General features: G+C 40.9%; 1 protein-coding gene across 1 annotated transcript in view; it reads right to left on the bottom strand.

Annotated features, from left to right (window-relative positions):
• MOCOS (molybdenum cofactor sulfurase) overlaps positions 1-25,788 on the bottom strand; it is a 420,261-nt gene that overhangs the window by 344,184 nt on the left and 50,289 nt on the right. Inside the window, exon 3 of the mRNA XM_073587739.1 lies at positions 20,634-20,700. Within this exon, the coding sequence (XP_073443840.1) occupies positions 20,634-20,700 (67 nt within the window). The remainder of the gene's footprint in view (positions 1-20,633; positions 20,701-25,788) is intronic.

The following is a 25,788-nucleotide window of genomic DNA, read 5'->3' as shown; positions in this document are numbered from 1 at the left end:
TTTTCCCGCTCTAAAAAAACCGCAGCATATCCGCTGTATATTTTAGTGGCATCATGTAACGCGGATCTAGCACAACTGCACTTGCTGCAACCGGCCGCAAGCCCGATAGAGAATAAATGGGGCTTGCCGGAACGGTGCCAGAAGTCGCCCGTTAGGCAGCAGAGGTGAGGAAGTCTGCCGGATCTGCTGCTAGTAAGGGGGGGCCCGAAAAATTTCTTGCACAGGGGCCCACTACAGTCTGTGTCCGCACCTGTGTATATCTAATATTTAGTTACAAACAATATATATCTAATATATAAAGCTCAAAGTGGGTGTGTATGTATGTATCTATGTGTGTATGTCTGGGATTGGCATCCGCACCGTCGCAACTACAGCCACAAAATTTTGCACAGTCACACGTCTGGACCCCGAGAGCGTCATAGGCTATGTTGTGAGGCAAAATTTTAACCCCGCACGTTCCAATTCACCAAACAATTTTGCCCCTATCTACATAATGGGGAAAAAGTGAAAGGAAACTGTTGGAGGCAAATTGACAGCTGCCAGATATGAACAAGGGGGACTTAAAGAATGAGAGCGATGGCGCCAAACATTATATACCATTCAGTTGCTAAGGTGGGGCCCTGACATGGGATACTCACCACACACGGTGATATGAACACACACAAAATATGCCACACACTACCACGTGCTTCAACACATATACCACCCTCAGCACACATTTCACCACACATACACCAACTTTGCCACATAAAAGTCGAAACACAAAAGTCACCACTCAAAACTCGCCACACTGTCCCAGAGCTGTTTAACCCCTTCACCCCCAAGGGTGGTTTGCACGTTCATGACCGGGCCACTTTTTACAATTCTGACCACTGTACCTTTATGAGGTCATAACTCTGGAACGCTTCCATGGATCCCAGTGATTCTGACATTGTTTTCTCGTGACATATTGTACTTCATGTTAGTGGTAACATTTCATTCAAATAACTTGCGTTTATTTGTGAAAAAAACAGAAATTTGGCAAAAATTTTGAAAATTTCGCAATTTTCCAACTTTGAATTTTTATGCCCTTAAATCACAGAGATACGGCACACAAAAAACTTGATAACTAACATTTCCCACATGTTTACTTTACATCAGCACAATTTTGGAACCAAAATTTTTTTTTGTTAGGAAGTTATAAGGGTTAAAAGTTGACCAGCGATTTCTCATTTTTACAACACCATTTTATTTTTAGGACCACATCACATTTGAAGCCACTTTGAGGGGTCTATATGATAGAAAATACCCAAAAGTGACACCATTCTAAAAACTGCACCCCTTAAGGTGCTCAAAACAACATTCAAGAAGTTTATTAACCCTTTAGGAGCGTCACAGGAATTTTTTGAATATTTAAAAAAAAATGAACATCTAACTTTTTTTCACAAAAAAAATACTTCAGGTTCAATTTTTTTTATTTTACCAAGGATAACAGGAGAAATTGGACTGCAAAAGTTATTGTGCAATTTGTCCTGAGTACGCTGATACCTGATTTGTGGGGGGAAACGACTGTTTCGGCACATGGCAGAGCTCAGAATGGAAGGAGCGCCGTTTGACTTTTTCAATGCAAAATTGGCTGGAATTCAGATCGGACGCCATGTCACGTTTGGAGAGTCCCTGATGTACCTAAACAGTGGAAACCCCCTACAAGTGACCCCATTTTGGAAACTAGACCCCCCAAGGAACTTATCTAGATATGTGGTGAGAACTTTGAACCCACAAGGGCTTTACAGAAGTTTATAACGTACAGCGGTACAATTAAAAAATCATATTTTTTCCACAAAAATGATCTTTTCACTCCAATTTTTATTTTCCCAAGGGTAACAGGACCGTAAAAGTTATTGTGCAATTTGTCCTGAGTATGCTGATACCCAACATGTGGGGGTAAACCACTATTTGGGCGCATGGCAGAGCTCGGAAGGGAAGCAGCGCCATTTGACGTTTTTGGCTGGAATTGAGATCGGACACCATGTCGCGATTGGAAAACCCCTGATGTACCTAAACAGTGGAAACCCCCCACAAATGACACCATTTTGGAAACTAGACCCCCTAAGGAACTTATCTAGATGTGTGGTGAGAACTTTGAACCCCCAAGGGCTTCACAGAAGTTTATAACAAAGCCGTACAATTAAAAAATCATATTTTTTCCACAAAAATGATCTTTTCACCCTCAATTCTTATTTTTCCAAGGGTAACAGCACCCTAAAAGTTATTGTGCAATTTGTCCTGAGTACGCTGATACCCCACATGTGGGGGTAAACCACTATTTGGGCGCATGGCAGAGCTCGGAAGGGAAGCAGCGCCATTTGACGTTTTTGGCTGGAATTGAGATCGGACACCATGTCGCGATTGGAAAACCCCTGATGTACCTAAACAGTGGAAACCCCCACAAATGACACCATTTTGGAAACTAGACCCCCCAAGGAACTTATCTAGATGTGTGGTGAGCACTTTGAACCCCCCAGTGCTTCACAGAAGTTTATAACGCCCGGGCGAGAAAATAAAAAATTCGTATTTTTTCCACAAACATGATCTTTTAGTCACCATTTTTTTTATTTTCCCAAGGGTAACAGGAGAAATTGGACCCCAAAAGTTGTTGTCCAATTTGTCCTGAGTATGCTGATACCCCATATGTGGGAGAAAACTACTGTATGGGAACACGTCGGGGATCGGAAGGGTAGTAGTGACGTTTTGGAATGCAGACATTGATGGAATGGTCTGCGGGTGTCATGTTGCCTTTGGAGAGCCCCTAATGTACTTAAACAGTGGAAACTCCCCACAAATGACCCCATTTTGGAAGCGAGAACCCCTAAGGAACTTATCTAGATGTGTGGTGAGCACTTTGAACCCCCAAGGGCTTCACAGAAGTTTATAATGCCCGGGCATGAAAATAAAAAAATCGTATTTTTTCCGCAAACATGATCAATTAGTCCCCAATTTTTTCATTTTCCCAAGGGTAACAGGAGAAATTGGACCGCAAAAGTTGTTGTCCAATTTGTCCTGAGTACGCTGACACCCCATATGTGGGAGAAAACTACTGTATGGACACACGTCGGGGCTCGGAAGGGAAGCAGTGTCATTTTGGAATGCAGACTTTGATGGAATGGTCTGCGGGTGTCATGTGCGTTTGGAGAGCCCCTGATGTACCTAAACTATTGAAACTCCCAACAAGTGACCCTATTTTGGACACTAGACCCCCCCACAGAACTTATCTAGATGTGTGGTGAGCACTTTGAACCCCCAAGTGCTTCACAGAAGTTTATAACGCTCGGACGTGAAAATAAAAAAATCATTTTTTTTCCACAAAAATGATATTTTTGCCCCCAATTTTTTATTTTCCTAAGGTTAACAGGAGAAATTGGACCCCAAAAATTGTTTTGCAATTTGTCCTGAGTAGGCTGATACCCTACATGTGGGGGTAAAACACTGTTTGGGCGCATGGCAGAGCTTGGAAGGGAAGGAGCAGCATATGACTTTTTCAACTCAGAATTGGCTGGAATTGAGATCAGACGCAATGTTGCATTTGGAGAGCCCCTAATGTGCCCAAACAGTGGAAACCCCCAATTCTAACTCCAACCCGAACCCCAACACACCCCTAACCCTAATCTCAGCCCTAACCCAAGCCCTAACCCTAACCCTAGCCCTAACCCTAACCCTAGCCCTAGCGGAAAAATGGAAATAAATACATTTTTTTTATTTTATTATTTTTCCCTAACTAAGGGGTGGATAACGGGGGGTTTGATTTACTATTTATGGCGGTTTTTATTTTTGGCAGCTGTCGCACGCTAAAAGACGCTTTTTATTGTAAAAATAGTTTTTGCATCACCACATATTGAGAGCTATAATTTTTCCGTATTTTGACCCACCGAGTCATGTGAGGTCTTATTTTTTGCGGGACGAGTTGACGTTTTTATTGGTACCATTTTCGGGCACGTGACATTTTTTGATCGCTTTTTATTCCGATTTTTGGGACGCAGAATGAACAAAAACCAGCTTTTCATGAATTTCTTTTGGGGGAGTGCGTTTACACCGTTCCGCATGCGGTAAAATTGATAAAGCAGTTTTATTCTTCGGATCAGTACGGTTACAGCGATACCTCATTTAGGTTTTTTTTTTATGTTTTGTCGGTTTTATGCAATGAAAACTATTTTACATAAAAAATAATTATTTTTGCATCGCTTTATTCTGCGAGCTATAACTTTTTAATTTTTTCACTGATGATGCTGTGTTGCAGCTCGTTTTTTGCAGGACAAGATGACGTTTTCAGCGGTACCATGGATATTTATATGTGTCTTTTTGATCGCGCGTTATTACACTTTTTGTTTGGCGGTATGATAATAAATCATTATTTTTTGCTTCGTTTTTTATTTTTATTTTTTAAGGGGTTCGCTAAAGGGGTTAACTAATGGGACAGTTTTATAGGGCGGGTCGTTATGGACGCGGTGATGCCTAATATGTGTACTTTTATTGTTTTGGGGTTTTTTTATTTTCAAAAAATGAATTTATTGGGGAATATTTTTTTTTTTTTACTAATTTATTTGGTGATTTTTTTAAAATTATTTTTACACTTTTTTTTAATTTTTTTTTACTTTATTACATAGTCCCAGGTGGGACATCACTGTCCTGTGACAGATCGCTGATCTGTCACATCACAGATCACTGTGACAGATCAGCAATCTGTCACAGGCAGTGCACAAGGCTTCCTCATGCCTGCGCTTTGCAGGCACTGAGGAAGCCAGCTTCCTCCAGGCCCCCGAAGGCCCCCGTCGCCATATTGGATCCGGGGGGCCTGGAGGAAAGGAGTCCCCCGCAGCAGCGCTGCACATTGCGCTGCCGTGGGGGGCTCAGGGAAGCACGGAGGGAGCCCCCTCCCTGCCGATGCTTCCCTTTAACTCCCGGTACACCGCGATCATGTTTGATCGTGGTGTGCAAGGGGTTAACGTGTCGGGGCGGTCCGTGACCGCCCCTGACACATAGTGCCGGGTGTCAGCTGTGATAATCAGCTGACACTCGGCCGCGATCAGCGGCGCTCACCAAGTGGGCGCCGCTGATCGCGCTAGACGTACTATCCCGTCGATGGGCATAGGGGCCCGGGTCCCATGGACGGGATAGTACGTCTGATGTCAGGAAGGGGTTAAAAGATGAAAAATGAGCTGTGATTGGTTGCTATCTTTGTAGACAGTTGTGGTAACTGAGGCCTATTATTCTTATCATTTCTATGGTGTTATCATCCTTCTGTAAAGCTGGAAATAACACAATTTATTATCGTGACAACGCAGACCACCCTCTGACACAGACTGCAGGAGGAGCCCAGTATCACACAGGATAGGATTAGATACATGGCTCAGCAGTCAGTATCACACAGGATAGGCTTAGATACACAGCTCAGCAGTCGGTATCACACAGGAGAGGATTAGACACATGGCTCAGCACACAGTATCACACAGAATAGTATTAGATACACGGCTTAGCAGACAGTATCACACAGAATAGGATTATATACATGGCTCAGCAGTCAGTATCACAGAGGATAGGATTAGATGCACGGTTTTTATGTGCAATATAATCATTATACAGTAATTTGTTATAACTAACCACAGTTGGTTACTATGCCCAGGCAACGCCGGGCTCTTCAGCTAGTATATATATATATAATATATATTATATATCTAATATATTATATATACATATAATATAAATATAATAAAAATATAATATATAATACATATATATGAACAACGACAAAGCAAAGTCCAGCAATAACGTGAGCAATCCAGGATGCTGTTAAAATTTTTTTTCTTTTTATTCATAAATCCATTAAAATGCAATGGTCCAAGCAGTTCAAAACAGCAATAACGCAGGAAAGTTGTGCAGATAGGACTTTGTCGTTGTTCACATTTGTATGTATGGACTCCTACATCCAGATCCGGGCACAACGGAGTTAACCAGGTCAGCTGAGGTTCCAGGTGGTTCACAGGAGTGAGCTGGTCTACATTGTTGGATTTATATAATTCATATATATATATACTGTATATATAGACATGTGTCACGTGGACCCGTCTTGTGTGACACGACCCGCAGGCCAGTAACTAATACAACAAGACACAGGGGAAGGGGAAAAGGTTACAACGGTGGGCCCTGCGATAGGGAATGGGGGCGTGGAGACCTCCTGCACTCCCCTGAGTCAGTGTCTCTCACACTCCTAACGTTCCCTATACAGGCTCCTCACCTGTCGCTGAGCCGGAACCTGTCACCCTAGCACACCCTACACCTATCCCTTGCTATGGAGCTGGGTGGTGCAGGCACTGGCCTCACCGCTCTACTAATACACACCAGGGAAAAATACAAACAGGGATAACACCACTTAGCTTTGCTATGTTGCTAATGCAACAGAGTCCACCACCAGAATGCAGCTTTCCTCCTGAATAGCTGCTACGTCACCCAGCGTTGTCAGAGCTGCAAGGAACTCTCTGTAGCTCCTTCCACACCAGGGCTCTGACTGTGCTGCAAGGAACTCTCTCTAGCTCCTTCCTCCACCAAGGATGGTTGGAAATGCCCAATATCACCAACCCCTGCTTATAGACCATGCGACCCTATATAGGAAAAGGGAATGATCAAATGATCAGGGGCCAAAAGCTGCTATAATCCCAGTGACCACCGGGTGCAAAAGGCAAAGCAAAGAAAACATCAAGTGCAATGACCCTAACAGCCATCGGGGGCAAAACTAGAGCTGAAACCACCAGCTTAAGGAATAAAAAAGGTTACTAGTGCTTTTATCTGTCATATACTGTACAATTATTCTAGTGTTGGTTCTAAATTATGGACATGTATTTATTCAATAAATGATTATTTCAAGGAACAAAATGGTGTGGGGTATTTATTTATAGACAGCAACACTACACTACGCTAATTGTATTTGTCACTGACATATATATATTTTATATGTATATAATATATATATCATATATATGATATGTATGTATATTATATATATATATATATATATATATATATATATATATATATATAGTAGGGATTCTACTCGCTTAGGTGCGACGGGAGACAGTCAGGAGGCAGGTTTCCTTAAAGTTCATGCGGTTTATTACATCATAAACCAAACTGCACGTCACCAAAATAAACAGCCTTCAGTTCAGGAGACAAAGTAACATCAAATGTCTTTTCCTTCAGGCTCAGTCCGCGAGCCTCAGCACACACAGGAGGTATATACCCCCTCACACACAGCTGCCTGGTTCAAGAGCAGGCACATTATAAGAACCCAGCAGCTGACTGCTCACAACAATAATAATACAGCAATATTTGTTATGCCTTACATTATGGAGACAAGCCATTTATGAGACACATACCTCCCATCGATTACACGACCCTTAGCCCTGCCACAATATATATATATATATATATATATATATATCCAACAATGTAGACCAGCTCACTCCTGTGAACCACCTAGAATCTCAGCTGACCTGGTTAACTCCGTTGTGCCCGGATTTGTATGGATGTAGGAGTCCATCCATACAAATGTGAACAACGACAAAGCAAACTCCAGCAATAACGTGAGCAATCCAGGATGCTGTTAAAAAAAATTTTCTTTTTATTCATAAATCCATTAAAATACAATGGTCCAAGCAGTTCAAAACAGCAATAACGCAGGAAAGTCGTGCAGATAGGACTACGCGTTTCAGCGGTAGAACCCGCCTTCTTCACGGTCCAGAATCTAAACTGCTTTCCAAACATGGAACCTTATATACATCCCACTCCCATCAGGGTAATTATAAACATATGTGAGAGACTTAAAAACATGTGCTATAAAAGCAGATCAAACATATAAACTATCCACATATTGATCAGTATACAACATGCATAAAGATTATAAGGAAAGAATTCAACATATTGGAGAAAAGTACATTAGGAATGTCCGATAACCTGACCATAAGATTTAAGGCCCTGTGCACACAGTGCAGACTCCGTGCAGTTCCGCAGCAGATTTGGCCCTGCAGAACCCCAGCAGAAAAGCAACAGAACTGCACGTGATGCACAGTACCATTTAAGGCTATGTAAAACAAAAAAGGCTGTGCACATGCTGCAGATTTTTCTGCGCAGATCTGGTGCAGAATAAAAGAAGCAGCATATCGCTTCTCCTGTGCGGCTCTGCTGCAGCTCTCCACCTGCTCCATTATAGAAATCTGCAGGCGGAAACTGCAGGGGAAATCCGCACAAAAACTGCACCAAATCTGCGACAAATCTGCAGGCAAAACGCAGATCATCTTACCTAAAGATTTAGCAAAATCTACGCGGAAAACTCCACAGCAGAATCGGCACCGTGTGCACATAGCCCCAGTGGTACAAAAACATAGAATAATAATATTAACCAGCATTATATAATACAAATATATCAATAGTGCATAATGATATCCAGGCGGTTATTAAAGCCCTGTGGCATGCGAGTCCCCAACTCAAATATCCACCTACTTTCTCTTGCAAGCACTTTTTTATGAAAATCTCCCCCTCTCAATGGTTTTTTTACATGCTCTATGCCCATAAAGTTTTTTTGAAAAATGTCGGGATACTACTGATGCACCAACCATAGGCAAATTACTAGCGTCTGATAGGTGTTTGCGGATTCTAGTTTTAAGGGGGTTCATCGTGCAACCTACATATTGCATACGGCATATATTGCAATTAATTAGATACACTACATTCTCCGTATTACAGTTTATAAAAGAACAAACATTAAACTGTTTTTTATTGGAGATAGATGTAAATGTTTTAGATTTATTAGCAAAACCGCAGCACTTACAGATATTGGCACCACATTTAAAAAATCCTGTTGTTTTTAACCAATTGCTAGGGAAAATTTTATCCGGATCTTTGAACATGCTGGGTGATAATAATGTAACTAAAGTCAGGGCTCTTCTTGCCACAAAGGCAATATCATTATTTTCCACACTATTTTTCAAAATATCATTCTGAGATAACAAGGGAAGATATTTTTTAATGATTTTAACAATAGAATTAAACTGAGGACTATAATTGGTACTGAAAACCACCCTAGATTTTTTATAGTCAAACTGTCTTTTTTTCTCAGTAGATTCCAACAGCTTAACCCTATCCATGCCTGCTACCATTTTCCTGGCTCTGTCCGAGGACCAATTCCTGCGTTATTGCTGTTTTGAACTGCTTGGACCATTGCATTTTAATGGATTTATGAATAAAAAGAAAAAATTTTTTAACAGCATCCTGGATTGCTCACGTTATTGCTGGACTTTGCTTTGTCGTTGTTCATATATATATATATATATATATATATATATATATATATATATATATATATATTTATCTTGCACAGTAAGATTGAACAAAAGGCGCTAATTCAATGTCCGGCTTTTGTAAAATCATTCTAAAACCCGACATGAAATGACACATGGTTTACATACAGTAAACCATTTCATTTCATGTATTTTTTTATATGTCCCTGACTAATAATTAGATTAGGGTTTGTGTGTGAAATTTGGGACATCTAGGTGTTAAAAATTAAGGGGTCAATTAATTGGAAAAAAAATGCGTGGGCTCCCGCTGTAAAATCGCAACCAGAGAGGGAAAGCAGGTGAGTGAGGGCAGATTTGTATAGTCTTGAGAGGAACCATTGTTTTTTCACCCCCCCTGGCTACAAAACTCTGCACCCAGGCACCCCAGAAAAGGCGCATCTATAAGATGTGCCTTATCTGGCACTTAGCCTCTCTCTTCTCATTGCCCTGTAGTGGTGGAGAATGAGTTAATATTATTGGTTTAATGTCACCTTGCAATTGGAAGGTGACAAATAGGGATATGCAATGGTTTACTATATGTAAACCATGTCTCATATCCTGACAGGTTCTGAAATGATTTGACAGAAGCCGGCAAATGAATTACTGGCTTTTGTTCTATCTTACTGTGTCAAATAAATATATATACCGTATATACTTGAATATAAGCCGAGATTTTCAGCCCATTTTTTTGGGCTGAAAGTCCCCCTCTCGGCTTATATTCGAGTCATATACACCGGGGGGTCGGGGGGGCGGGGGGGTCAGGTCATACTTACCCGTTCTGACACTGTCTCTTGAGCCCCCAGCTTCTCTGCGCTCTCTCTTCCTGCCTTCAGCGGTCACGTGGTACCGCTCATTAAAACTCATGAATATGCGCATATTCATGAGTTTTAAAGAGCGGTATCACATGACCGCCGAACGCAAGCTGGGGGCTCAAGAGACAGCGTCAGGGCGGGTAAGTATAGCGATACTCACCTGTCCTGCGTCCATGGCTGCTTGCTGCTGTCTGTCATCGGTCAGTGACTTCAGACAGTAGAGGGCGCGGTGATGTGATTAGTGCGCGCCGCGCCCCCTGCAGTCTGAATGCCACTGACCGATGACTTGGCAGATAGTGGTGAGCAGCCATGGACGCAGGACAGGTGAGTATCTGACACCCAGCGACGGAGAGGTGAGTATGTCATTTTTTTATTTTTACATGAAGCAGCAGCAGCGGCAGCACATGGGGTAATAATCTAAGGAGCTTCTTATGGGGTCAGCATATGGGGGAATAATCTAAGGAGCTTCTTATGGGGTCAGCATATGGGGGAATAATCTAAGGAGCTTCTAATGGGGTCAGCATATGGGGGAATAATCTATGGAGCATTTTCCACCCTAGGCTTATACTCGAGTCAATAAGTTTTCCCAGTTTTTTGTGGCAAAATTAGGGGGGTCGGCTTATACTCGGATCGGCTTATACTCGAGTATATACGGTATATATATAAAATATAATTATATATATAGATATATAAAATATAATTATATATATAATATACATACATATCATATATAAAAGATACAGTATATAATATATACATATTACTTATATATATATATATACAGAGAGAGAGAGATGTCAATGACAAATACAATTAGTATAGTGTTGCTGCCTCTAAATTATAGGGGGATTCCACGCCATTTTGTTCCTTGAAAAAATCATTTATTAATTAAATACATGTCCACAATTTAGAAACAACACTAGACTAATTGTATTTGTCACTAACATAAATATATATATATATATATATATTCTATATATTATATTCATATTTATATTACATATGATAGGTATATATATTTATATATTAAATATATATTATATATAATATATTAAATATATTATACTAGATTATGACCCGATGCTATCGCATCACACCTCTTGCCATGTTAACCCTAAACACACACACTCCTCTCACCTTTCAACATCTCCACTCACTCTTTCACTCCACATATGACCCCTTCTCTCACTCTGTCTCTCATACTCACGCCGTTATCGCTGCTGCTCCACGATCCCCGACATCTTCTTCCGCCGGCGCCATCCTGGATCCAGACGTTGTCCACGCCGGCAATATGTTCTTGCGGCGACGCCGTCTTGAGTATTGTGAAATCCCGCGATACTCAAGATGGCGTCGCCGGAAGAACATGTCGCCGGCGTGGACGACGTCGGGATCCAAAATGGTGTTGGAGAAATCTCACGAGATTTCACCGATGCCATTTTGGATCCCGACATCCTCCACGCCTGCGACATGTTCTTGCGGCGACGCCATCTTGACTATCACGGGATTTCGCCGATCCAAAATGGCATCGCCGCAAGAACATGTCACCGGCGTGGAGGACGTCTGGATCCAGGATGGCGCCGGCGGAAGAAGATGTCGGGGATCGTGGATCAGCGGCAATGACGGTGTGAGTATGAGAGACGGAGTGAGAGAAAGGGTCGTATGTGGAGTGAAAGAGTGAGTGGACGTGAGTGGAGATGGTGAAAGGTGAGAGGAGTGTGTGTGTTGAGGAGGAGTGGTGTGTTGAGGGTTAACATGGAAAGAGGTGTGCGGTGACGTCACCGGTTACAACTGGATGGAAGTTGTTACAACCGGAAGCTGCTTAGGGCATTTATTATTATAGATGTATATATATATATATATATATCTATGTCTTCAATATAATTTATTATATTCATTATTTTATGTATATCTATATCTTATGTATATTTATTATATATATTATGGCTATATATATATATATGTATATATATACTAGCTGAAGAGTCTGGCGCTGCCCGGGCATATTAACTAACTGTGGTTAGTTATAACAAATTATAATTATCCTCCTTCCCATAGTCTCGTGCCCATATACCCATCATACATATCCACGATCCCATAGGCCCGTGCCCATATACCCATCATACATATCCTCCATCCCATAGTCGAGTGCCCATATACCCATCACACATCATCCCAGAGTCCCGTGCCCATATACCCATCATACATATTCTCCATCCCATAGTCCCATGCCCATATACCCATCATACACCATCCCATAGTCGAGTGCCCATATACCCATCACACATCCTTCATCTCATAGTCCCATGCCCATATACCCATCATACATATCCTCCATCCCATAGTCCCGTGCCCATATACCATCATACATATTCTCCATCCCATAGTCCAGTGCCCATATACCCATCACACATCCTCCATCCCATAGTCCCGTGCCCATATACCTGTCATACATATCTTCCATCCCATAGTCCAGTGCCCATATACCCATCACCCATCCTCCATCCCATAGTCATCCACTATGCTATCATAATGAGTGGCGGGGCTTGCAACCTATGATGACATCAGAGTCGCCATGGCAACCATTATGACATCATAATGAGGGGCGGGGCTTGACACACACACTTTTTCCCAATTATGTAGATAGGGGCAAAATTGTTTGGTGAATTGGAACGCGCGGGGTTAAAATTTCACCTCACAACATAGCTTAGGACACTCTCGGGGTCCAGACGTGTGACTGTGCCAAATTTTGTGGCTGTAGCTGCGACGGTGCGGATGCCACTCCCAGACATACACACGCACATACACACACACATACATACATACACACACTTGAGCTTTATATATTAGATATAGATATATATATATATATATATATATACTAGCTGAAGAGCCCGGCGCTGCCCGGGTATAGTAACTAACTGTGGTTAGTTATAGCAAATTATAATTATCCTCCATCCCATAGTCCCGTGCCCATATACCCATGATACATATCCACGATCCCATAGGTCCGTGCCCATATACCCATCATACATATCTGCCTTCCCATAGTCGAGTGCCCATATACCCATCACATATCCTCCATCCCATAGTCCGATGCCCATATACCAATCATACATATTCGCCATCCCATAGTCGAGTGCCCATATACCCATCACACATCCTTCATCTCATAGTCCCATGCCCATATCCTCCATCCCATAGTCCCATGCCCATATACCAATCATACATATTCGCCATCCCATAGTCGAGTGCCCATATACCCATCACACATCCTTCATCTCATAGTCCCATGCCCATATACCCATCATACATATCCTCCATCCCATAGTCCCATGCCCATATACCCATCATACATCCTCCCTCCCATAGTCCGATGCCCATATACCCATCACACATCCTCCATCCCATAGTCCCATGCCCATATACCCATCAAACATATCCTCCATCCCATAGTCCCGTGCCCATAAACCCATCATACATATCCGCCATTCCATAGTCCCATGCCCATATACCCATCACACATATCCTCCATCCCATAGTCCAGTGCCCATATACCCATCACACATCCTCCATCCCATAGTCCCGTGCCCATATACCCCTCATACATATCCTCCATCCCATAGTCCAGTGCCCATATACCCATTACACATCCTTCATCCCATAGTCAACCATTATGTCATCATAATGAGCGGCGAGGCTTGCAACCTATGATGACATCAGCGTTGCCATGGCAGCCGTTATGACATCATAATAAGGGGCGGGGCTTGACACACACACACTTTTTCCCCATTATGTAGATGGAGCAAAATTGTTTGGTGAATTGGAACGCGGGGGTTAAAATTTTGCCTCACAGCATAGCCTAGGACGCTCTCGGAGTCCAGATGTGTGACTGTGCCAAATTTTGTGGCTGTAGCTGCAACGGTGCGGATGCCAATCCCAGACATACACACACTTGAGCTTTATATATTAGACTAGCTGAAGAGCCCGGCGCTGCCCGGGCATAGTAACTAACTGTGGTTATTTATAGCAAATTATAATTATCCTCCATCCCATAGTCCCGTGCCCATATACCCATCATACATATCCACGATCCCATAGGTCCGTGCCCATATACCCATCATACATATCCGCCATCCCATAGTCGAGTGCCCATATACGCATCACACATCCTCCATCCCATAGTCCGATACCCATATACCCATCACACATCCTCCATCCCATAGTCCCATGCCCATGTACCCATCATACATATTCGCCATCCCATAGTCGAGTGCCCATATACCCATCACACATCCTTCATCTCATAGTCCCATGCCCATATACCCATCATACATATCCTCCATCCCTTAGGCCCGTGCCCATATACCCATCATACATATCCGCGATCCCATAGTCCCATGCCCATATACCTGTCATACATATCCTCCATCCCATAGTCCAGTGCCCATAAACCCATCACACATCCTCCATCCCATAGTCAACCACTATGATATCATAATGAGCGGCGGGGCTTGCAACCTATGATGAATCAGCGTCGTCATGGAAACCATTATGACATCTTAATGAGGGGCGGAGCTTGATATGCACACACCTTTTCCCCATTATGTAGATAGGGACATTATGACATCATAATGAGGGGCGGGGCTTGATACATACACACTTTTTCCCCATTATGTAGATAGGGGCAAAAACTTTTTGGTGAATTGGAACGCGCGGGGTTAAAATTTCACCTCACAACATAGCCTATGACGCTCTCGGGGTCCAGACGTGTGACTGTGCCAAATTTTGTGGCTGTAGCTGCAACGTTGCAGATGCCAATCCCGGACATACACACACACACACACACACACATACATACACACATTGAGCTTTTTATATTAGATATATATTATATATAAAATATATATATATTATTTTATGTGTATATATATTTACATATATCTTCGAAATATATTACATATATTTATTATATATATATTATATATATATATATTCTTTATATATATATATTATATGTTTCTATATATATTTTAGATATATATCATTTATATATATTATATATAATGTATATATATTATTTATTTGATATATTATATATATATATATGTGTGTCACTGACACATGAATGTATTCTATGAGTTTATATCTAGTGTTTTGTGAGCTGTCAGTGTTATTTTACTAAACCCGACAAATGAATTATCACCTATTCTGCTATGTATCTCTCTATTAAATTTAAATATATATATGTATGTGTCTCACTGACATATATATATGTATATATATATATATATATATATATTTTTTTTTTTTTTTCATTCACCTATTCTATGTGTATGCATGTATTATATCTTTTGTATTAGAACATGTCAGTGTGATTTTACTGTAGAGCCACATATGAATTACCAGCTTATCTATCTATCTATCTTTCTATCTATCTACAGTTGTGCCCAAAAGTATTGACACCCCTGCAATTCTGTTAGATAATACTCAGTTTCTTCCTGAAAATGATTGCAAACACAAATTCTAAAGCCAAATTGGATATAATTCCACACCAAACATAAAAAAGAGGGTGGGCAAAAGAATTGGCACTGTTCGAAAAATCATGTGATGCTTCTCTAATTTGTGTAATTAACAGCACCTGTAACTTACCTGTGGCACCTAACAGGTGTTGGCAATAACTAAATCACACTTGCAGCCGGTTGACATGGATTAAAGTTGACTCAACCTCTGTCCTGTGTCCTTGTGTGTACCACATTGAGCATGGAGAAAAGAAAGAAGACCAAAGAACTGTCTGAGGACTTGAGAAACCAAATTGTGAGGAAGCATGAGCAATCTCAAGGCTACAAGTCCCTCTCCAAAGACCTGAATGTTCCTGTGTCTACCGTGCGCAGTGTTATCAAGACGTTTAAAGCCCATGGCACTGTGGCTAACCTCCCTAGATGTGGACGGAAAATAAAAATTGACAAGAGATTTCAACGCAAGATTGTGCGGATGTTGGATAAAGAACCTCGACTAACATCCAAACAAGTTCAAGCTGCCCTGCAGTCCGAGGGTACAACAATGTCAACCCGTACTATCCGTCGGCGTCTGAATGAAAAGGGACTGCATAGTAGGAGACCCAGGAAGACCCGACTTCTTACCCCGAGACATAAAAAATCCAGGCTGGAGTTTGCCAAAACTTACCTGAAAAAGCCTAAAACGTTTTGGAAGAATGTTCTCTGGTCAGATGAGACAAAAGTAGAGCTTTTTGAGCAAAGGCATCAACATAGATTTTACAGGAGAAAAAAAGATGCATTCAAAGAAAAGAACACAGTCCCTACAGTCAAACATGGCGGAGGTTCCCTGATGTTTTGGGGTTGTTTTGCTGCCTCTGGCACTGGACTGCTTGACCATGTGCATGGCATTATGAAGTCTGAAGACTACCAACAAATTTTGCAGCATAATGTAGGGCCCAGTGTGAGAAAGCTGGGTCTCCCTCAGAGGTCATGGGTCTTCCAGCAGGACAATGACCCAAAACACACTTCAAAAAACACTAGAAAATGGCTTGAGAGAAAGCACTGGAGACTTGTAAGGTGGCCAGCAATGAGTCCAGACCTGAATCCCATAGAACACCTGTGGAGAGATCTAAAAATGGCAGTTTGGAGAAGGCACCCTTCAAATATCAGGGACCTGGAGCAGTTTGCCAAAGAAGAATGGTCTAAAATTCCAGCAGAGCATTGTAAGAAACTCATTAATGGTTACCGGAAGCGGTTGGTCGCAGTTATTTTGGCTAAAGGTTGTGCAACCAAGTATTAGGCTGAGGGTGCCAAAACTTTTGTCTCGCCCATTTTTGGAGTTTTGTGTGAAATGATCAATGTTTTGCTTTATGCTTCATTCTCTTTTGTGATTTTTCCTTTAAGAGAAATTAAATGAAGATAATAATACCAAAGAATTTGTGTTTGCTATCATTTTCAGGAAGAAACTGAGTATTATCTGACAGAATTGCAGGGGTGTCAATACTTTTGGCCACAACTGTATCTATCTATCTAATATAAATACATATATATTTGTGTGTCACTGGCATGTACAAGTATATATATATATGTATTCTATGTGTATACATATATTCTATCTATTCTTTTCTGAGCTGTCAGTGTGATTATACAGTAGCCGCATATGAATTGTCGGCTTTTTTCAAAGGACACGTGTGTAAAAATTGCACCCATTGACTTGCATTGGCGATTTTCATGTGAAAATCGCAGCATGCTGCGATTTTTTTCTCAGTCCGATTTCAGCTGAGAAAAAAATCGCAAATGAGATGTCACCCATTGACTAACATTGGTCAGAGTGCAATCCGATTTTTAATCGGATTACACTCATCCGATTTTCGCACCAGTGAGTATGAGTCCTAAGGAGAGGATTTACATAGATTCCCATTCAGATGAAGACTTTAGTCTAAGTGAGGATTGGCAAGGTTTTAGGGTCCTGGAAAGCGAGACATGCATTACCATGGCTTCCAGGTACACTTAAATTCGCCATTTCATGCACTAAACTTTCTCAAATAGTAAATATGATAAAAAAAATCCAAAAAACAATTGTAGAGTTGCACTTTTTTTTGCAATTTCATTGCACTTGGATTGTTTTCCTGTTTTCCAGTACACAATATGGTAAAATCAATCTTGCCATTCAAAAGTACAACTTGTCCCAGAAAAAACATGCCCTCAAATGGCCATATTGATGGAAAAATAAAAAAGTTATTGCTTTGGGAAGAAGAGGAGGAGCAAAACATGGAAACGCAAAAAAGGAAAAACCCCTGGTCCTTAATGGGTTAAAGGGATTCTATCAGTAGGATCAATCGTCCTAAGCTGACTACATGGCCATCTAGGTCATGGGAAGATGAATAAAATGATACCTTGATATCTGTGATCCGATGTCTTATTCCAGAGAAATCTGTTTTCCCAATAAGTAAATGAGCCGTTAAGATCTATGGGCGGACCCAGATCTCCCTGAGAATCTGCCTCTTGAGTTTATTTTAAATGAAAAGGGGCATTACCAGTGTGAGACATGCAGATAAGGAGAGCAGAATGTCAGCTATTACATGTCTCATACTGTCAACTCCTTGTTTCTTTAAAAATAAACACTGAAGGCAGATTCTAATGGAGATCTGTTTCCTGCCCATAGATCTTAACAGCTCATTTACATATTACGAAAAACATAGATTTCTCTGGAAAAGACAATGGATTGCACATATCAAAGTATCATTTTATTCAGCTTTCTTTTGTCTACATGTCCATGTAGATGGTTTAGGAGGGTTGCTTACCCTTTAAACATCATAAATACATTTCAGGAATTTACATTACTACTTAAGGAATTTATGTTACACTGAAGCTGTGTAATTAAATCAATTTTTACTTAACATTCTGAAAAATAACACTTTTGAAAAAAAAATTACTTACAAAACAGAAAACATCAACAAACCTGGTATATTAGCACAGTGTACAAAGTCAAAAGGACGTAAAAATGAAAATAGAAGGTACAAATATCTTTGCACATAAGGGAGGCAGGCTTCATTTCAAAGCTACAAGAAATTTAACGTAGCCAGCGAAAGGGCATTAAGGTGAGCTAAAATAGAAAATGAAAAACCTGCTACAAACAGAGGTAGAGAAAGGCAAATCTAACAGAAGCAGAATATAAATTGCTATAATACAAAAAAGAAGATTACTTGTTTTCTTCTGTTCATCTACATTTTCTACATTTACTTTACACCAATGTGCAGTTGTTTATATTTCCACTAGGCTGTCTACAGATAGTCCCCATAAAGGCTCGCTCACACTTGAGTATAAATTGTCTGAGTGCACTCCGATACAAATTCACATTGCACTTGGACCAATTTATTCAATGAGGCCGTGCAGATCTGAGTATTTTTTCTCAGCTGTATTCAGCATGAGGAAAAAAATTCCAGCATGCTGCACTGTCACTCTGATATCAGATGGGTGTGAGAAAAAAATCATACGGACAACCAGAGTGGCATCAGATTTTTACACATTTATTACGTTGCCCATAGCAATAGCATTAAACAAAAGAAACAAATATAAATATTCTCATGTAGTTGATGGTTCATTAAAATTAAGTATAAACCAACATAAAGGGGCTTTAAGGACTTTTCAAATTGTAGCACAGCTAATGGATCAGTTTAAGGGCTCGTGCAGATGACCATAATCTCTGTCCAAATGCGATCGGACAAAACGCTGGATCGTACTTGCACCAATGTTATTCTATGGATGCATAAATCGGATCACACTCGGCCTTGAAAGTCAATGGGTCATCCGAGATATCAGAGTGCAGCCTGATTTTCATGAACTGACAGAATGAGAAGATGGGAAAATAACTTTTTCCATCTTCTCCACATCTGAGAAAATTGTTTCACACTCTGGTCAGACTCTGATCAGAGTGTGATTAGCATAATCAGCCCAATTCTCTCAGTTGAGAGAAAATATGGTCGTGTGATCCTGGCCTAAGAAGAATCAATCAGACATGATCACTTTTATCACAATTCTAGCAAAGACCACTGGAGTGAAGACCAAAAGGATTCATGTCTAAATCATAGGCAAGGAAAGCAGCGTATTATACTGAAATCTAAGCCAGGCTCCAGAGGAAGAGGAAGAAATGTCAAGAAAGGCAATTTTAGCTCCATAGATAGAAACAATTCACACAACTATATTTTCTTGTCCATAGTACAGTCACAATTCTAGGTCTGATGGCGGGTCTCATGTCCTGAATTAACAGCGTAAGGGGTATATGCGATGCTGTTAGCTCAGGCCAGGAGACACATATTAGGCGATTGTGGCTTTAGTACAGACTTAAAAACACAATCAGAGGCAAGCTATAAAGTCTGGAAGTGTATAATAAGAGTAAGTAACTTACCTAACGCTAAGCTTTCTGCTTACACTCCTTCCTTAGAAACACACAATGTAACACCTTTAATCCTACTTCACAACATCACTTTAGTGCTAGGCTTAAGGTACTGTCACACTAAGCGATATCGTTAGCAATATCGCTATAACTTGTGACGTGTCTGATACTTACCAGCGACCCGCTCCCCCGCTGGTTATCGCTGATCGCGCGAGAACGTTCAGGACCGCTTCTCGTCGTCAGCTTCCTGCTGGGCTTCCTGTGGAGAGACGAGCGACAAGCGTGGAGCCGGGCGGGAGGACGCAGGATCGCCTAGTGTGACAGGTAAGTAGCGACCCCCATCACCAGCGATGTCGCTGGTGAGATCTGCCTGTGTGGCAGCTCACTAGCGACCACTTAGCGATGTACCAGCGATCCTGACCGCGTCATATCGCTGGTCGGGATTGCTGGTACATCGCTAAGTGTGACAGTACCTTTAAGCTCTTGGCTTTAATGTGATCCCATCTTCAACAAACGCCATTGCAAATTCTTTACTGCTACTGAAAATAGTGACCTTTTATTATCTTACCTGTATCGAACATGTTCAATTGTATCATGGGTCAGTCTGCTGCTTAAATTGTTGCTGTGAGGATTACCTACAAAATGTAAATGAGTATGAAACATTAGGCTTTCTAGAACACTCCATTCTTCTATTAATACATTACTAGTTGATTGCAACATACACATGAATTTACTTCTATTTAGCAATGCAATACAATACTATCACCAATGTATAACAGAATGCTTAATGGATTTCATTAAAAATGTTTTCCACCGCTGGACAACCTTTTATTGATGGGTCAAGAGATGTAAAAAAAAAAAAAAACAGAAAAAAGCAAACAATGAAGCTCATCTTCCAGAGAAGTGGCGCTTTTTCATACTCAGCGCTCTGTTGATCCCAGCAAACATTCAGGGGATGCAAAATTGAGTACAGTGACGTGGCACTCATTCAGGAGACAAGGATCTGTTCTTTTTCACATCACTGAGCCCATTAATAAGATGTTATCAAGTACAAGACAATACATTTTATGTCAAAACCTTCACTCAAATACATACAATCTTCAACATTGAAATTGCAACACTAAGAAGAAAAAGGTCATGGAATTATGTAAATCATGGGATCAATAGATTTGTTATTAATATGCAAATGGAGGGAAGATGAAGATACAATTTTCAAAACATCTCAATTTATGCAGTATTGTGCATGAGCGCCACGTGCAGAAATAAACACACTTACACGCCTTGGCTTTCTGTACATGATGTTATTAATAGTTTTATAAGAAATGTTCAGCCATGCTGAAAGCACTTGGGCATGAAAATCATCAAGATCCCCTGCTGGCAGCTTCCTTGGCAACTGCCGACCAATGATACCTCAAATGTATTTGATGGGAGACAAATCCAGTGACACTGATGGCCATGGTAGCATGTTTAGGCCATGCAGGCTGCTCACAGTACCATGAGCAAAATCCAGCATGGCAATTTCATGTTAAAAAACAGCTTGAGACACTTTCATATTTCCCCGTGAAATCATGTTCTTGGCATTGCCCATGAGGTTTCCAATACATCTGAGACGAAAGCACGGCTCATCACTAAAGAGGGTAGACATTCAATTCAGACTCCATACTCATCGTGCTTTGCACAATGACAGCCTTTAAGAGTGATGGTATGAGATTAATGGAACACTTGCAGCAGGACATCTGAATCATAGCACAATATCATGCAAATGCCTTCTGATGGTGTATATAGACATTTTAGATGTGGTATATGTAGCTTAATTTCATTTATAGTACTAAATTGATTACTTTGTGCCATGCTTTAAATTTAAGGAGTATATGTTAAGAGATTTTCATGAAGGAACCTCACATTTAATAATCTTTAATAATCTTTATTTTTATATAGCGCAAACATATTCCGCAGCGCTTTACAGTTTGCACACATTATCATCACTGTCCCCGATGGGGCTCACAATCTAATTTCCATATCAGTATGGCTTTGGAACGTGGGAGGGAATTGAAGTACCCGGAGGAAACCCCCGCAAACACGGGGAGAACATACAAACTCCTTGCAGATGTCCTTTGTGGGATTCGAACCCAGGACTCCAGCGCTGCAATGCTATCCACTGAGCCACCGTGCTGCCCATAGGTAATTCAGATAGCGTGGAGATGGTCAGAAATAGGAGCGCTAGCCGTGCGTTATTTAAAAATGCAGCTCCTGCCAGGTACCTCATGAGAGGAAGCGGTGACAGTTGTGGGTTGTATCCTGGTCACAAACGGAGCACAAGGAAGGGAGAGGGTGAATTAAAATCAGTACTGCCACCTGAGGAAAACAGATATTTCTGTTGAAACGCGTTGTGGATCATGCACTAATAAAAAGATTTTAATTCACCCTCTCCCTTCCTTGCACTCCGTTTGAGACCAGGATATGACCCAGAACTGTCACCGTGCTGCCCATACACATTTGTCCTACTCAGGGATTGCAGTGCCATGAAGTAAGGTAGCCAGACCCATTGGTAGTCTTCATTCCAGGAACACGAACTGTTTGATGCTATTTTGATTTGGTCATAGAACCATTAGTTCTGTCATTTCTCCAAAGGCTCCCAGGAGTTGTTGTTCAATATGACAGTGAAAGGCCACAGGTTGCCAGTGATACTGAGAGCAGTCTTCATGGCCTAAAGATGCTACTATGACCTGCTACTTCTTAGAGGTCACAGCACGTGAAAGCAGAACGGGTCTGCAATTTATTTAAAGGGAACTAGAATAAGGAGTCTGTTAGGCTGGTTTCACACTTGTGTTTTTTTGCGTTGCTTTTTAGCGCAAAAAAGCATGCGTTTTTCCCCTATACTTTAACATGGGTGTGCATATGTGCGCATACATATGCGCACGTAAGCGTTTGTATGCGCATGCGTTTTTTTGCAGTGTGCGCTCGGGTGCACAAAATACATTTCTGTTGCATTTTTTGTGCGTCCGACTTGGCCCAAAAAAATGCGTGCGCACGCAATGCATTTTTTTTTTACAGCAATACACCCATTAAAGTCTATGGATGCGCATACGTATGCGTTTTTTAAAAAAATGCACCAAAACCCACAAATAAACGCACAAAAACGCATGATGTGTTTTTTCATGCGTTTGTGTGCTTAAAAAACGCCCAGCAAAAAAACGCAAGTGTGAAAGTAGCCTAAATGAAGTGACAGAATAGCAGAAGTTGCCCTCTAGTGACCCCATTTTGAACATTTCACCCCTCTTGGAATTAGTCTACAAGCTTTGTAGCTTTTTTAAATCAATGGGTGTTTTCCAGAAACAAGTATGCAGTGGATGTTACAGAGGGAAAATTGCATACATGCCAATGTAGTGCCAAGTAGATGGTAAAGTCCAATCCATTGTACCCAGCTTGTGGTTCTAGAGACATGCACCTTATAAATTAAATGGACTAAAGGGCATGTCATGCTAAGAGATATCGCTAGCAATATTGCTATAACTTGTGACGTTATAGCGATATTGCTAGCGATATCGCTGTGTGTAATACTTACCTCCGACCGGCTCCCCCGCTGGTTATCGCTGATCGCGCGAGAACAGGCTGGACGCGGGCGGAAGGACGTCAGGATCGCCTGGTGTGACAGGTAAGTAGCGACCCCCGTCCCCAGCGATGTCGCTAGTGAGATCTACCTGTGTGGCAGCTCACTAGCGACCACTTACCGATGTACCAGCGATCCTGACCGCGTCATATCGCTGGTCGGGATCGCTGGTACATCGCTAAGTGTGACAGTACCTTAACACCAATGCCAAACATGTTGACACTAACTGCGGTTTAGGCACACTGTGGTGCTTAGAGGCGAGGGGGCATATGTATTTAGTAGCACAGATTTTGCAGGATTTCTATAGGACTGTGGTCAACTGCGCTTTTCTGCATGTAGTAAAAGACGGTTACCAATTGATCATAGGCCATATGGAGTGCAAAGTGGCTCCATCTGCTCATTATAGGGAGCCAATGGGGTTTTGTCTGAATCACATATTTCAAAGATCACCACAAAACTCTGATATAAGCTCTTAGCTGTAGAGCACAGGATAAATTTTGCCAGGGCCTAATTGTGATCTTTGAGAGGCAAACAAATTAACCCCTTAACAACCTTTAATACACATTAAAACGGCGGTTGTTAAGGGGTCTTATTCCCTCACCGCCATTTTAAAACGGAGATTGGCAATAAGGGTATAGTGCCACCTGGCATCCACAAATCCCATTAGTGTCAGCCATACATGACACTACTGATAATACTGCCGATACTGCAGTATTAAATTGGTTACAAAGGGGGTACAAACGGGTTAATCAGACACCCATGATGAAAATCGTGGGTGCCTATAGTTACCATGGTACGCTGAGGTCATGACCCCAGGGTACGTTGGCCTGTGAGATCCAGCTATAAGCTTGGTCTTACAGGTTGTGTCAATGAGATATTGACAGTCATATGCACTGCAGTACATGAGTACTGTAGCATATGAGAGCAGTAACCAAAATAAAAATTATACATGACTCACAATGGGACTAAGTAAAAAAGTGAAAAAAATTGCATAAGATATGTTTAAAAACACAAAAGAATGCACAAAAATCAATAAAAGCCGTTTCACTACTTGTGATAAAACAAAAATAAACAAAAGACATACACATAATTGATATTGCCATGTCCGGAACAACCCACTTGATAAAACTGGCAAATTATTTATTCCATATGGAGAACGCTGTAAAAAAATAATTAAAAAAAATGCAAATATGACACTTTTTCATCATGCTGACTCACGAAAAAGTGAATTAAAATTGATCAAAAAGTCATATGTAAAAAAAAATAGTAAAAATGAAAACGCCAAACCGTCCCACAAAAAACAAGTCCTGTTATGGTACATTCCACAAAATAACTAAGAAGTAACAGCTCTCAGAATATGTCAATGCAAAAACAATTTAATTTTGTAAAATATTGTTTTTAGTCTGTAAAAATAGCAAAGCATAAAAAATAACTATATAAATCTCGTATTGCTGTAACAGCACGGACCCAACGAACAAATTGATCTTATCACTTTTACCGCATGGTGAACAAAGCAAAAAATAAAAAATAAAAACAATAACTGATTTGCTGTTTTTTCTTCATTCTGTGTCTGAAAAATCTGAATAAAAAGCGATCAAAGATTATTATGTACACGAAAATGATACAAAAAAAATCTGCAACTCGTAAGAAATTATTCATTCTACCTCCCAAAAATTGGAACGGTCACCTGCAAACTAATCTAGCAAAATGTTCCAAAAATGCTCCAAAAGTCAAATAAAGCATCCCTGATGTATGGCAGTAATAACAGTAATTTCTGACAACAAATGGGGCATCACCGTGTTCGGGAGAAATTGCACAATCAATTATGGGGTCTAGTTTCACCTATTAACTTTTGTGCACCTGATAAATTTACAGCAAATACAAAAACTACATTTTTACCACTAAATGTCATATTTCCATGTCTCAATCTTATAAAATTTTATAAGGCACCTATGGGTTCAACTATTCATTACACTCCTAGATGAATTCCTTAGGAAGTGGAGTTTACAATATGGGGTCACCTGGAGGGGAAGGGTTGGCTGTCCTGGTACCTCAGGGGCTCAGCTAATGGAGCCCACAATCTTTTCAAATTAAATCTGAATTCTAAAAGCAG

This window comes from Dendrobates tinctorius, unplaced genomic scaffold, assembly GCF_039654945.1.
Source record: "Dendrobates tinctorius isolate UK_male_01 unplaced genomic scaffold, ASM3965494v1 ptg000102l, whole genome shotgun sequence".
Lineage (NCBI taxonomy): Eukaryota > Metazoa > Chordata > Amphibia > Anura > Dendrobatidae > Dendrobates > Dendrobates tinctorius.
The sequence above is the reverse complement of the archived record's forward strand: the minus strand, read 5'-3'. Positions and strand labels throughout refer to the sequence as shown.